General features: G+C 32.6%; 1 protein-coding gene across 1 annotated transcript; it reads right to left on the bottom strand.

The window, feature by feature from the left end:
* Positions 1-226: 226 nt before the first annotated feature.
* Positions 227-2074, bottom strand: LOC134686644 (E3 ubiquitin-protein ligase TRIM71-like). Its single transcript, XM_063546319.1, has one exon. It carries the CDS (start codon positions 2072-2074, stop codon positions 227-229), a length of 1848 nt encoding a protein of 615 aa, XP_063402389.1.
* Positions 2075-17095: the final 15021 nt, after the last annotated feature.

Genomic DNA, 17095 nt, shown 5'->3' on the forward strand with positions numbered 1-17095 from the left:
GTCTCATTGGCACTCATACCATATCTTCTTATATCTATAAAAAAAAATTAATAAACTGGCAAAATTCTCATGTTTTAAATTGTTCCTGCAAAAGCACCGAAATTAATTCATAATAATATTGAACGAAAACAGCACTTGGAAAACTTTAATAACCGACACAACTTAAGGGAAAAAATCTTTAATTGTGTGAAATTAACAATGTTCTAGTAATAATTATATGTGTAACTTAAGGCTTTAACATTTCAAATATGCGTATTCTGCTCCTTTTATCGCATACCCACAACAAATTGTCTTTGCATGCTACACATGAAGGACTTTCCAAATCAAAAGATTCACTTAGAACAATCTCTCCAAAACACCCATCTTCACTTATCGCGAAAATACAGTTATTCATTGAATCTGCTACTATCGCTACATTAAAAATCTCACAGAAACAAATACTGTTTGGTTTTGATTTCTTAGATAACTTTAGAATCTGGCATACATCAAACTTGAACAGCATTTCTCCATTTGTGTTAAAAACAACTACTTTTCCGCTTCCCGGATCTGCTACCCATAGTTTATTATCTCTGCTACTTGCAACAGAAATCGGCGATGTAAGGTGACCTTCGTCGAAAGTACAAATCTTCGTTTTTTTATCAAAGTCAATACGCGACAATTTCTTGTCAATGTCTAGTATAATGATGTCTCCGTTTGACAGAATGTCCATGGAGATTGGTCTCTTGCAAAGGTAAATATGTTCAGTTTTATTCTCTTCGTCGGGTTTAAGATAAACTATCAAACCACCTTCTAATTTTTCTAAGCGATCTTCATAGAAATAAATACGCCCTTTTTCGTCAGTGATTAAATCCATTTGAGGTGGCATAAAATAAACCTCTTTTTCCATCCCTGATGAATAGTAGGCAAAAACGTTTTTCACTCGTGAGCCTTGGTTCCATGCGTCTGAACGCAATGAAATAAGCGCTTCATCTTTATTTATTAGACAAATTGATGAAACTGACTTATTCATCATGTTTACATAAAACGTATGCTTAAACTTTACTTTTGGCTCTAGTGTCAAGCTGATCCTCTTTCCCACAGTCTGACCAACTTTGATATTGGGTATGACTGCAAGAAATGTCGGTATAGTTATTATCAACTCATTGGGCGTGCAGATTTCTGGTCCTTCAGACAGCTGTTTTTTACAAAAAATAATGTCTGAATCAGTACCACTAGAAACAACTGAATCAATATATCTTCGCTTGCTGGTAATTTTACTTATTAATGCATCTATTTCAACTTTCTTTTCTTTGATCAAGCTGGCCTGATTGTCTGTAAGTTTGTTAATTTCGGACCAAGTTTTAGCGCACTCCTCTTTAACTTTTTTACACATCTGTTCCTCGAAAATAGTTAAACTTTGTTGTACGTTTACAATATTTTTATCAAGGTCGTTTTTTAGGTTCAAAACACTTTGCACCTTATTGCTGAAACTACAAACTTCTAAATCGATTCCCTTACTGTACGATCTTATCCACTCTGAAGCAATTTGAACACGATCGTCAAGGTCTTCGGTTTTGTGACCCTCGTGTGAGGTATGCTTGCAATCCCTGCATACAGGTACCTCACACTGTATGCAATGGAAACGTAAAGTTTCCTCTGTGTGTTTTATACAGAAACTGTTTTTCTTGATTTTAAAAGAAGGACTTTCAGTGTCGGTTTGAGTATACTGTATCACTTTATGATCTTTACACAGCTTGATTTTTTGGTGAACAGCTGAGCAGATTATGCATAAAAGTTGATCACAGTCGATACATTTCACTGTGATATTCTCCTCACTCTCACACAAATCGCATTTGATTATCTCTTTGTTGAATGAAAGTCGTGTTTGTATGTAAATGTTAGAAGGAAATTCTGTCGATTTGATCGTTGAGCGACAAAGGGGACAATTGAATTTACCTTTTTCTTCCCCTTTGTTGATTAATTGTTCTATGCAAGTTTGGCAGAATGTATGATAGCAAGATAAAAGTCTTGGGTCACTGTAAATCTCGAGACACAGCGCACAAGTCAGTTCATCCTCTGCGCCGCTAGTTGCCATTTTATTTCTACTTTCGGTTCTATACATGTCATACATGAATACCTGGTAATTTGTTGAATAACAGGTGAACCTAGTCCAAAGTTCGATAACTTAATTTGTAAAAAAATACTCGAACTATTTTTATTCAATAGTGGAAATATTTTAATTGTCTGACGTTTCACTGGAGGACCCCGAGTCCGAAGAAAGTGGGAGCGTAATAGAGAATTGGTAGTGGTGAGCTGACGGTTTTAAGAAAACATAGATGTTATAACTGTAATTGATAAAACAAAATGTGTAAGGGATCATTGGAACCCAGTTATGAAGCTAATAAATGTTTTAGGAACGAACTTTAACTGCATCTGCAAATTGTATGTTATATTTACTGGAAGAAATCTACGACATAATTAAGTATATATGCATGGACAACAGAATATATATTTTTACAAAATTTCATTCTTATTGTACTAGCTTTTGATCATAAGCAAGCTTCTGTCCCAGTCTGGTAAAAAAATCCAGGATAGTTTAAGAATGTATTAAAATTTTAAAAACTTTAACCACAGAGTGAGTGTAATGTAAACTGGCAGAAAACTAAGTCCATTTATAAGTAAAATACGGATAAACAGGATTTTTTTTAACCAAATTTATTTCTGGATACTATCTTATGATGGCACAAAAGCTTCTGTAAAAGTTTGGTAGAAATCCAGGATAGTTTAAAAAAGTTATTAAAATTTCAAAAACCTTAACCACAGAGTGAATGTAATGCTAACAGCTGGTAGAAAAACTAAGTTCATTTATAAGTAAATTAGGAGAAAAGGGATATTTTATTTTACAAAATTTACTTCTGGATACTATCTTCTGATTATAAACATGCTTTTATCCTATTTTTGTAGAAATCCAGGATAGTTTAAGAAAGTATTAAAATTTTAAAAACTTTAACCTCAGAGTGAATGTAATGTTAACTGGCAGAAAAACTAAGTCCATTATAAGTAAAATACGGATAAACAGGATTTTTTTTTAACAAAATTTATTTCTGTATACTATCTTATGATCACACAAGTTTGGTAGAAATCCAGGACAGTTTAAAAAAGTTAGTACCATTTTAAAAACTTTAACCACAAAGTTTAACTGGTAGAAAACTAAATCCATTGATAAGTGAATTACGGATAAACAGGATTTGTTGTTTTACAACAAGAAAAATCTAGATACTATCTTCTGATCATAAACAAGCTTCTGTCCAAGTTTGGTAGAAACCCAGGATAGTTTAAGAAAGTTAAAAATCTTAAAATTCAACCACAGAGTTATTGTTATGTTAACTGTCAGAAAAACTAAGTTCATTCACAATTAAAATAGGACAAAAAGGATCTGTTTTTTCAAAATTTATTTCTTGATATCATCGTCTGACATTAACAAAAACTTAAACCACATAGTGATTGTAATGTTAACTGGTAGAAAAACTGAGTCCAAGTGAAATACGGATAAACAAGATAAATGTTTACAAAATTTATTTCTGGATTCTATCTTATGATCATAACCAAGCTTCTGCCGAAGTTTGGTAGAAATCAAGGATAGTTCGGGTGATGTTTCTATTTATCTAATGCTTTCGCAATTGAACTGTTAGTTTTATAAAGAAGAGGTTTTTGTAAAAAAAAATCACGGACAACAATTATAATATAAGATCTTTAATACTGTCTTATTGCATTGTAAGATTTTTCTTTGTTATAATCAATTCAAATCAAATCTGTTTTGTCTTCACATATAAATACACTTCAACATGTGATAAAACATAAAAACAAAAACAATAAACACGGTCATATGATTAAATGATTCTTATATGCTCAAAGTCGAGTGAAAAATATGTCAGGCATACTCAGAGCGAGTCTATGCTATGATCAAATTATAATAGTGATCTAATAGATATAAATATAAATGAAAAATTTAAATAAAAAAAGGGCTATAAAAGAAGTTACTTGATTTAAGTAATTTCGAAAATTCACTTAAATGTAAGAAGGAGTAGAATCGAATACATAAAAGTCAAAACAACAAATGGCAGTCATCTGATGAATACCGTCTTTCAATATAAGATTTCAAATATAATAATAATATAAACGCTGCATACAGTAATTTTATTTTTGTGTCATTTAGTTCTTAATTTCGTAGACACAAATCCTATTCTTTTTATCGCATACCCACAACAAAATATTCCCTTTACAAGCAACGCAAGTGGGGCTCTCAAGAGCATGTCGATGGTCCAGAAGGATATCGCAGAACTTGCCATCTTTGCTTACCGTGAGTACACAATTGTTCATAGAGTCCACAATAACAGCATAGTTCAAAAAGGAATGATACATGCATATTCCATTTGGTCTAAAACTGTTGGGTAACTTTAAATGTTCACAAGGATCAAATTTAAATTTCAATTGACATTTTTTGTCCAGGACTACAATGTACCCTGTTCCAGGATCAGCAATCCACAAATCGTCGTCTTCTCCGCAAGCAATTTTTATAGGCGACACCAAGTTGATATCACATAATTTATCCAGATGATGTGTTAATAATACTTGATTCGGAAATTTTACTCTCGAAAACGTGAATTCGACATCCAATATAGCAAGGTCGCCATTGCCAAATAAATCTAAAGAAATCGGTCTCTGACATGCAAACGCCCCTTTCGTTATCTCATCTCTTTTGTACATTCTAATACAACCCGTGCAATCATTCTGGCCTATTTTTGAGGGAATTGCTTCATAATAATATAAACCTTGATCGCCCCGGATAGCTATGTCAAATTGGGATGGAATGGGAAATACCTCATTCACTTCACCCCTTGAGTTGTAAGCAATAATGTTTTCCATTTTGCTACCTATAACTGAGTTGTCGTGTCTAAATGAAATTAACACTATATCTGGGTCTACTGGACTCAGGCAAATGCTGCTGATGTGTTTATTAATGACGTGTTACACATAAATGTATGTTTCAAGACTAATGTCATTCCCAATTTCAGTTGACCTTTTTGTACGTGTCCCAATGTTGGTACAGGAAGTTGTATGTTTTCACGTTCTACAAAAAGCGGCATAGAAAGTTCCAAATGTTTGAAATTACTTGATAGATTTAAGTCTGGGACAGTTGATAATTGCGATTTGCATTGTAGAATATCAGAGTCTGATCCCTGAAGGAGAGTTTGACCTATGTACTTCTTCTTGCTTTTTGTTTGGCTCATATTCCTATCTATTTCAATTTTACGATTTGTCACTTCTTTAACCATTCCTTCTGATAACTGTTTCATTTCCGACTTCAGTGCAATGCATTTTGTTTTGATGATGGTAATTAGATTCTGTTCTAACAAATCTAAGCAATTGACATTTTTATCAACATAATCTTTTAAGTTTACCATGCTATTTCGCTGATTATTGTAACAACTTATTTCCAAATCAATTTGTTTGCATAGATTTTCCAACCAATTTCTGGCACCTTGCACAAGGTCTTGGATATCTTCTGACTTATGTCCTTCGTGTAACGTGTGTTTGCAATCTCGACATACCGGTAGTTCACACTGGGTGCAATAAAACCTCAATATTTCTTCAGGATGTTTATCGCAGTAACTGTCTTTCTTGACTTTCAGAATTGGGATACTCGACTTTTCGTTGGACTCGATCATCTCAACAACTTGATGAGTCTTACAGCTTTTTATCTTTAGGTGGAAAGTTGAACAATTTTCGCATAAAAATTGGTCACATTCTATACATTTACTCTTTATATTTATTTCTTTCTCGCATTTTATAAGTCACACTGGCTAGCATGTTTTATAAACGCTATCTGTGTTTGTATGTAAACATTCAATGGAAAATTCAATATACTGACCGATTTGCAGACTGAACGACAGAGGGGACAGCTAACATTACCTTTCTCCAATAATTGTTCGATGCAAGTTCTGCAGAAAGTATGATAGCATGTTAGAAGCCTTGGCTCCTTGTACATTTCAAGGCACAGAGCACAAGTTAATTCGTCTTTGACACACCCTCCAGTGGCCATTTTTCTACTTTCTGTTTCAAATGACAAGACATTCAAGCAAAGATCGCGAGAAAATTCAGAAATTTGAAAAGTTAATACATGTATATGTTACAGTAAATAGGTGAAATTAGGAATTAAACGTAATTACTAAACATTTCAGTAAATACCTGTAATTACTAGCCAATTTAGTAATTACATGTATTTACTAGTTGGTTCAGTGATTAATGGTATTCACTGATTATTTTTGTCATTTTTACAGCTATTTACTGACTTGATATTTTTGTTTTGAAATTTAAGATATAATCCAAGATACCAAATAAGAAAGTAAAAGGGTAGGTATTTTAGGGCTGACTGTCATTTGCAGCATGAAGACAATGATATCAATCCAAAATTGAGATAATATACATTTGTGATAAGTTTATAGGCAACTTTGCCAGCTCTTTTTGATGATAAACATTTGATAATGCCAAATTTGGTTGAATAATCTTGATAATTCTTAAAATCTCATTTTTTTTTTATATTACAATCTCCATCAGGCATACTCTGCTTACTTCATTTGCTTTAATATTTTATATTAATCAATTAAATCAAAATCAATCATATTATGACCTTTTTAACTTATTTTTAATTTACTATACACTATGTTTGAAAATTACTTTGTAATTGTTCTGCTCATTTTGGACACCATGATTGGCAAATAACATATTTGTTGTTTGTTGTTGTTGCATATAAACTTGCCCAATGACATAAGTCAAATTCCTTTTACAAAATTTTTATTTACGACTTCTTTTGTTAGACTGTTGTGATAAAGCTGACATTCTTTACAAACAAATTTATACAGATTGAGGGTTTTAAGAGTCACATTTCATATTTTTGTGTTTCTCTATTTTATGAGTTTTTCAAGACCTCCAAACTCCAGCTTATATAACCGCAACAAAATTTTATTATGTTTTTTATCTGTATAAGAATGATCTTTTGTGGATTGAATAAGCCATTCCTTTTGATTTTCTGTCAATGTTGTCATTATGTTTCTTTTTGTCGAGCCTGCGACCTTTGTCGCAAAAGGGAAAAACAGCAAACCATTCATTATATTCTGTCGTCAGCATCATTCACAAGTATTCACTATGTGGTTAAAGGTCTTTAAATTTTGATAACTTTCTGACATTGTCCTGGATTGCTATCAAACGTGAACAGAAGCTTGACTATAACTATGAGATAATTTTCAAAAAGTACATTTTGTGAAAATAAAATCAAGGTTTTCCGTATTTTACTTATAATGGACTTATATGCCAGTTAACTGATAACATTCGCATTTTGGTTAAAGTTTTTCAAATTTTGATAACTTACTCCGAATATCCTAAATTTCTACCAAACATGGACAGAAGCTTGTTTATGATCATAATATCCAGAAGTAAAGTTTGCAAAACAAATCCCTTTTCGTATATTCCTTCTAAATGGACTTCGTTTTCCCCCCAGTTATAATTAACATTACATCTCTGCGGTTAAAGTTTTTTTTTTAACATTTATTACATTTCATAAATCATCCTCGATTTTAACCAAATCTGGACAGAAGGTTCTTACAGCACCCGGACTGAACGGAGCCCGTCCTATTGTAGCCAAATTTATCCACAGAGATGAGCTTGAAGATGTACTTAAAAATACATTCAAGCTGAAAGGGAAAACATTTGGGATAAGCGAACAATTCCCGATCGAAATTGAAAGAAAACGGAAAGAACTCTACCCTGTAATGAAGATGGCCAAGAATGAGGGTAAAAAAGTAAAACTGGTAAGAGATAAATTATATATCAATGGGAAACCGCATGTATCAACCGACACAAAACCAAACGGCACTGAATATAGGGATGTTCTACTACGCCAAGCCCAACAAAATTCGCATAGAAACAAAACTGTTAATGAACGCCCTTTTAAAAGGTCCCGACAGGAATCTGGAAACAATGACGCCATTAATGAGGCAACCATAACCACGCAACTGTAGGACGGGTCGAGAGAGTCCTCGAAAAATCAGAATGATCAGTTAAATTATCTAAATCTTACTTGTATTAATTGTTGTGGAATTAAATCAAAACTCAAATATCCTGAATTTACGGAACTGCTGTATAAAACGGACATTGCTGGCATTGTAGAAACAAAACTAGACGATATCGATGATATACAATTACAGGGATATGAATTGATTTATAAAAACAGAAATAAAATTGGCAAAAGAAGGTCGGGGGGTTTAGCTGTAGCGTACAAAAACCATCTCAAAGATAATATTGAATATATCAAAACTGAAAGTAAATTTGTTTTGTGGTGTAAAATATCGAAAGTAATAAATAGATCAGATGATATTCTTTTGGGAATTATTTACATCCCCCCTGAATATACTTCATATTCATCCATTGATGCAATAAACGAAATTGAGATGGAATTATTCGAACTATCACATAGGTTTTCAAAATGTTTACTTGTTGGTGATTTTAACGCAAGAACCGGGTCAGAGGATGATTTTATATTTGTTCCCGACAGTGAATCTCATGTCGTAGATATCGAAAATATACAAATAAATGCTGTTTGCAATTTAGACCAGTATGACTTCTCTCGCAAAAGGAACAGTAGAGATAAAATCAAGAACAGGTTTGGAAATCAACTACTAGAATTTTGCAAGGGAAATAACTTCTTCATCATGAATGGTAGAACTCTAGGTGACATAGATGGAAAGTTCACATGCCGAAATTCAAGCGTTGTTGATTATTGCCTATCCAGCGCAGAACTTATTCAAAATTTTACTGATTTTAAAGTACTTGATTTTTCAAGTCTCTATTCAGATGTTCATTCCCCAATCGAGATATCGCTGAAACAAACAGATCAAGAAGTTAGCACCAAATATAGCGATGATACTAGAACAAATGAACAAAAAATAAATAATTGGACTAATGAAAAATCACACAAATTCTTAGAATGCTTGAACCTTACAGAAATAGAAAATATTAATTCTGAAATTGATGGCACGACAGTAGTGACGCAAGAAACAGTAGATACGATAATAGGTAAAATAGGCAAAGTGTTAATAAATTCAGCAAGAAACACTTTTGGGTTTAAAATCAGTGCAGGAAAGAAGTCAGAACATAGAAAAAATAAACCATGGTTTGACCATGACTGCAAAACCGCTAGGTCAGAATTCCGTAAGATGAAACGAAATAAAAATAAGTCACCGTTCCACAGAGCACTTGTGTTAGATGCCAAGAAGAGATATAAAAATACAATGAACAAAGCACATAAGAAATACAGAAGCGATTTCAGAAAGAAAATGGATGATCTAAAGCAAAAGGATGGTAAGGAATTTTGGCAACTTCTAAATGGAAACAAAAGTACAGCTCAGCCCAAGATCGATTTCGACAAATTAGTCTCATATTTCAAAGAATTAAACAGTGATCTGAGAGATGATACAGAAAATCAACAAATTGAAAGTAATATTTCCCATGAAGAAATAAACGATGAGTTAAATAGCAGAATTACAAAACATGAAATTCTTAAAGCGCTGAAAAATCTGAAAAATAACAAAGCATGCGCCGAAGACAAACTGATTAATGAATATTTAAAAACATCAGCTCATGTTCTTATAGACATATATGTGAAAATTTTCAACCTAGTTTTCGACTCCGGAAAAATCCCAAAACAATGGGTCCAAGGAATGATAAAACCTGTCTACAAGAACAAAGGTGACAAACGCAACCCCAAAAATTACAGACCAATAACTATTGTGAGCTGTTTCGGAAAAGTCTTTACAGCGGTATTAAATGAACGCCTTAAAAAATTCTCAGAACAAACATCTCTTCTTAAAGAAAATCAAAATGGTTTCCGAGAAAAATACTCAACAATTGATTGCGCGTTTCTTCTGAACTCTCTAATTGAAGTTTTACAACACTCAAAAAAGAAACTATTTTGCGCATTTGTAGACTTTGAAAAGGCCTTCGATACGGTTAATCGTAATTTCCTATGGTTTAAAATGTTGAACAGCAATATAAAGGGGAAAATGTTTAATACTATTTTCAGCATGTACCAGAATATTAAATCCAGCTTGAGCTATAATGGTCAAATTTGTGAGCCGTTCGCTTGTGAAATCGGTGTCAGACAAGGAGAAAATCTGTCACCGTTTTTATTTGCTTTATACTTGAATGACCTAGAAGACTATCTCATCTCAGAAAATGTTTTAGGCATGAAGACAATAAGTAAAGATATAGAAGAAAAACTTGGAACTTTAATGAAATTATTCATAATTCTCTACGCGGATGACACTGTAATCATGGCAGAATCACCTGAACAACTACAACATGCACTTAACAAATTTAAAAAGTATTGCGAAACCTGGAAGATGCGAGTAAATGTTGCTAAAACTAAAATCTTAATTTTTTCAAAAGGAAGAACGACAAACCCTCCACTTTTCCGATTCAACAATCATCATATTGAAACTGTAAAACACTTTAACTACCTAGGAATTATTTTCAGCAAAAAAGGCAGCTTTAAACAATGCAAACTAAATTTAAAGGACAAAGCAATAAGTGCAATGTACGAAGTTTTAAGGAAGGGAAGAATTCACAATTTGTCAATTAAATGCCACGTAGATTTATTTGACATACTGGTAAAACCTATTCTGCTATATGGATGCGAAATATGGGGTTACGAAAACATTGATATACTAGAAAGAGTTCAAACTAAATTTTTTAAGCTACTTTTACATCTTAAGCCATCTACTCAAAACGAATTCATTTACGGAGAATTGGGTCGGTATCCCCTAGAAATAGATATAAACATTAGAATTATATCTTATTGGACAAAGTTAATTACCGGTAAAGAAAGTAAGCTCGCTGCTGTCATGTTTAGATACCTTTTGAAGTTATCACAAGAAACAACATTTCGATCGCGATCATTAGACAAGATGAAAAGTATTCTAGATAATTGTGGATTTTCTTACTTATGGTCATTCCAAAATACACCATCTAACATTAAATCGACAATTAAACAAAGACTAGAAGATCAGTCTACACAGTTATGGACAGGAAAGGTAAACAATTCGCCGAAAGCCCTGAATTATCGCCTATACAAGACATTACACAATTTCGAACACTACCTTAATGTACTTGACGATAAAGATGTGATAACAATGTCGCGGTTTAGGACCATGAACCATAAACTGCCGATTGAAAATGGCAGATGGCAAAACATTCCCCGTGAACAGAGAAAGTGTCCGTTATGCAGAGCTGCTATAGGTGATGAATACCACTATGTAATGGAATGCAGCAGTCTCCTGACAAATAGAACACTACTAATTGACAATAAATACCTAACGAACTGTAATGTTATAAAATTGAATGCTATTATGAACCAAAAACAGAAATCTAAACAAGCTTTAAACAATGCAAACTAAATTTAAAGGACAAAGCAATAAGTGCAATGTACGAAGTTTTAAGGAAGGGAAGAATTCACAATTTATCAATTAAATGCCACGTAGATTTATTTGACATACTGGTAAAACCTATTCTGCTATATGGATGCGAAATATGGGGTTACGAAAACATTGATATACTAGAAAGAGTTCAAACTAAATTTTTTAAGCTACTTTTACATCTTAAGCCATCTACTCAAAACGAATTCATTTACGGAGAATTGGGTCGGTATCCCCTAGAAATAGATATAAACATTAGAATTATATCTTATTGGACAAAGTTAATTACCGGTAAAGAAAGTAAGCTCGCTGCTGTCATGTTTAGATACCTTTTGAAGTTATCACAAGAAACAACATTTCGATCGCGATCATTAGACAAGATGAAAAGTATTCTAGATAATTGTGGATTTTCTTACTTATGGTCATTCCAAAATACACCATCTAACATTAAATCGACAATTAAACAAAGACTAGAAGATCAGTTTACACAGTTATGGACAGGAAAGGTAAACAATTCGCCGAAAGCCCTGAATTATCGCCTATACAAGACATTACACAATTTCGAACACTACCTTAATGTACTTGACGATAAAGATGTGATAACAATGTCGCGGTTTAGGACCATGAACCATAAACTGCCGATTGAAAATGGCAGATGGCAAAACATTCCCCGTGAACAGAGAAAGTGTCCGTTATGCAGAGCTGCTATAGGTGATGAATACCACTATGTAATGGAATGCAGCAGTCTCCTGACAAATAGAACACTACTAATTGACAATAAATACCTAACGAACTGTAATGTTATAAAATTGAATGCTATTATGAACCAAAAACAGAAATCTAAACTCCAAAAATTGTGCAAATTTATCAGAATTATATATGACAAACTGGATTCTCTCTGATGTTAACCTGTCGACTACACTGATCATACCGTTGTAAAAAAAAAAAAATCTCATAATATTATTTAATGCTTCCTCAACAAATGTACTTGTATGTAATGTAATGTAAACTAATGTGTTTTTCTGTATACCTTTGTCCAACTTAGGTGATACCAGAATAAAATGATATATATATATACTAGTAAAAAGATTTGATATTTTTCCCCATTTTTGTTGAGCCTGCGACTTACAGCTATAGTAGACGAGATACTGGGTTCTGCGAAACCCTTACAATTCAAAATCTGAATACATTGGTAACATATCTCCAGCTAGGGGTTGAATTGAAGGTCACATGAATACGTATTCAATGAGGTCCAATTATTCACTTGCAAATGAAAAAATCATCAACCATGTTTCTCTGCTTATTTTAGTAAAATAGAACCAGATTGACTGCTAAAAGTGAATTATAATTTCACTATATAATTTTCATTAATGATTTAACAAACAAAAAAAATCATATTTAATTTATTTTATATCTCGTAGCTAATGCTCTTATAAACAAAAAAGGTACATTTTAGGCTGACCATTTTTTAAGAGTACTCACTGATCTTCTATAGCTAAAATAACCATAACTTTTGATCAGCTTATAATATTACAATATTGTTTTAACAGTCAGTAAATAGGTGTAAAAATTCATTTTAAAATTAGTAATTACTGGTAATAACTGGGCCGTTTCAGGAATTACTTGTATTTACTAAGTACATCGGGGATTACATGTAATTCCTAAATTCTAGTAATTACATGTAATTCCTAATTTCACCTATTTACTGTAACATATATATACTGACACAATTTTAAAGTTAAAAAACATATGATTAGTTTTAAAATCAACAAATATGAGTCATGAAAATTCAATAAAACATGTATCAAATCTTCGTTAAACACTGAATAGCTATTCGCCGTATATTAATTTTTTAAAATATCAAATCAATTTAGGAATTCTTAATTCATAATACAGTGCCGGCATTTATAATTTATATATATAAATCAATACAGGTCACATGCAGCATCGACAAAAAAAGATAAACACATGCAATCTAACATATGTTCATACTGATTATTAATAATAAAAAAAAAAAACAATGATAAAGGACAACTATAGAACGTATTTGTACCTGGGAAGAGGGGACCAGTACAAAGAGGGATAACTCCAACTATTCGCCGTCAATTAAATATTTTTTTCATCATAATTTATATAATACTTCCTTCAGGAGCGGATTAAGGCGGGGGCGTGGCGGGCGTGCGCCCCCCCCCCCTAAAATTTGCAAAGCATGGGTTGACTTCAACATATTAAAAAGTATCAGAAGAGACCATTCAATCTTTTTTAACATTCAAATTATATAAAACAGTCAGTTTAACAGAATCAACATGATTACTAATCAACTGACCTACGCTTTATTAAAGTTCAATAAATAATTTCAAAGGAAGGTGTCAAACGCGGAGCTGCGTTTGATGACAAATCGATAATTGGTTTCTAGCAGTTAAAGTAAAAAAAAATGTTACATTGAATTTTCGGTTTTTATAATCAATTTTATTGATAATCGAAATTCCAAAACATCCCTTACTCACTTCAATTTCCCAATTTCATTATGACACGGTCAAGAAAACAGTTGGCAGGTGAAATTCTTTTATTGAAAGATATATATAGAAATACTGTTTCAAGCGAAAGGTTAGTTTTATTAATTTGTATCTCTGTGTCTATATGTATTTCTCACTTGCAACCTAAATATTCAGCCGAATGCTGTACCGTATTATTGTATGCTTGGGATCCCAATAAAATAAATATAACTGCGTAAATGCATCTCATTCTGATTTTAGTTGTTGGTGGCGAACACAGTAAAGTCTGTCACGACCTCCGAAAATCAAAAAAGTATTTTAAAAAGCATATAGTATGAAAGGACAATTAAAAATCGCTGGTAGAAGGAGAACATTTTTAGTTTGAAAAAATATATTGGTCAGGTGAGCAATTGTGATACTGTCTCACTTTGCGTCCGTCTGTCCGCCCGTCTATCTGTAGATTGTTGCCAGGTGTGGATTAAGGCGGTTTCAGCTTGAAACTTTAATTCCTCGCTAATTTTAACACACAATAGTTCGAGATATCTACATTTCACCCCTTTAGAAGAATATTTCAATAATTTTAGCTAAAAAAAACTCCAAAAATTTGCGCCCCCCCGAACTGAAAATCCTGGATCCGCCCCTGTCCTTGATTTTACATTAGAGTTGGAGACATTTATTATTTAAAACTGAATTACTTGTTTTATCTGTCGCCAAGCAAAGTCAACCAAAACATTTTACAGATGACCTGTCCATCGTCTGACCTTTTCCAGGTTTGCTTGGTGCAGATAATCATGAAGTTGGGTTTCATTTTCGTTTTTTTCACCAATGTGCACAGACAATTTTGAAAGAAGCACAAAAAGGTCAAGTCAGCAAAGTAGTAACCACACTCAAAACTTTGCTGAAACCTTCTGAAATAACCAAATTCAACCATTTATAGTTGAAATCGTTTTGTGGTGAAAACCTCGTGTCTGTTTTTTTTTAAATATTTTATGAATAAAACATGTCTTGATGGTCTGGGAACATGTAGTCGTGAGATATGTTTGACATATTCGATATTAGATAGCCAATATGTATGCTGGTCATATAATTTGCCCTAAGATAAATTTTCACTAATATGACATGTTCTTAGATATCATAACATATAAAGGATCAAGGTCTTCTACCTTCTAAAATATAAAGCTATTAGGATATTAGTTAATGACGCCACCTCTGCTGCCGGCTAGCTATCCCTATGTCCGAGCTTTCTGCGACAAAAGCTACAGGCTCAACAAAAAGCAGGCCCTAGATTTTATCCACAAAATATTTCAAGTGAAGCATTACTGGAAAAGTTATATTTCAAAATAATAATTCCTGGAGTATTATATAGTGCATTTATAATGTTTTTGAAATGGCAAATTAATGAAAAAAATTGTCTGGTTTCTTGCCAAGTGTTAAAAGCAATTTAACACTGCATATACAATATTAGTCCTGGAAATGGTACAATACCAATGCACCTTTAGGAAGAACATTATTTTTACCTATCTGGAAGACAAGTATATAAATGTTGCACTTCCCAAAATTCTGCATTATAAGTTAAGTACTAGTATCTAATTCTATTCATGACATGTTGGTGACTAACTAGTCCTTTACCTTATATCTGATCCCTTCCATTACTAAAATATATTTTAGTGTTATAATTATACATATGCAAAACAACTCGTGTTTTGAATATGTACTTTTATCCAGTATGTTTCGTTTTGACCCAATTTGGAATTGTAACATCTTAGTCCATTCAAATTCAACTCAAGCCTGTGCTAGGGGCCATCTTAAACTTGAGGTGAAATTTTTTTCTCAGTGTTGAAGACTTTACTTTGAGTTTGAAAAAAGAAATGCAACTTTACTTCGGTCTTTGTGGTTTTGTGCATGTCTTTTTTGTGTCAGGGCTGGATACCAACTATACTTTGTTTTTCTTGTGCAAAATCATTTCAAAATTCTGGATACCAGTATCAGAGATATGAATACTCATTTCAGTCATGCATTTACAAAATTAGGTCATAACTAATTTCTTATTAAAACTGTGGCCATTAAATGCTGTTTGCATGTGGGGATTATATATGTCAAAAATATTTTCCAGGAAAATTGATTGTTTTACTGAAAAGTTTATTACTATTTTCGTGATACAAGCATGTTTTATAATGTATTCTGTACTTAAAGGATATTCTTATAAATCCTATAACATTTTCAAACCTATGCAACTTCTGTTTTCCAGAACTTATCTGTGTTTGGTAATTAGCATTATTTAGAAGTTTTATAGCAATTGGTTTAGGTAAAAAACTAAAAGTCAGAATAATTGAAACTAAATTTTGGATATGCATATGGATGGACAAGGTAAAACTTTATGCCCCCGACGAGGCATACAAAGATGAGAAAACTTGGTTCACTAACTGCTTACACTTCTAGAGAACTGGTCTTTTTTCCATTTTTGGTGGCATATATGACGTTCATCCTTTTTCTGTGTGATGTGTGTGGTGTTTTTCAGACAATTGATTGCTTGTACAACTTTACCTGGCCATGGTGTTGTTTGTCTGTCTTTCTTTGTCTGATAAATGGTTTTGTATTGCTTTTTTCTTTTCTTTCACTCTTTAAACAGATACACTATTGTGTTTCCAATTTTAGAAATATAGAACACCAATCATAACATTAATTTTGGTAAAATCATGATAAAAAAAAACAAAAAACAATTTGACACTGTCAGAACGGGATACACCAACAAACAATAATTTTGGTGAAATCATGATAAACTTTAAAAAATCAATTTGACACTGTAAGAACGGGATACACGAACAATCAAGTTAAAAATGGCTTAGGATGGCAATGAATTAATTATTGTCAAACATGGTGACTCCTTGTGATAAACATGTGAAATCACTCTGATTTTCAACCTGGTCATAAAATACCTATGAAATATATTAACCTTTACAAAAAGATAATTTAGAGTGAATCTTCCACGATCACTTGAAATATCAAGTGATTACTAATAAACTTGTGTGTACTGCATCCCTGTCATATAGTATCCTGGATAACAGTAAAATAACCCTACCAGGGGACAATCAC

Source organism: Mytilus trossulus, chromosome 10 (genome assembly GCF_036588685.1).
Source record: "Mytilus trossulus isolate FHL-02 chromosome 10, PNRI_Mtr1.1.1.hap1, whole genome shotgun sequence".
In the NCBI taxonomy this organism is placed as follows: domain Eukaryota; kingdom Metazoa; phylum Mollusca; class Bivalvia; order Mytilida; family Mytilidae; genus Mytilus; species Mytilus trossulus.

Coding starts and splice junctions, on each gene's coding strand:
- LOC134686644 (XM_063546319.1), bottom strand. CDS start 2,074: ATGGCAACTAGCGGCGCAGAGGATGAACTGACTTGTGCGCTGTGTCTC.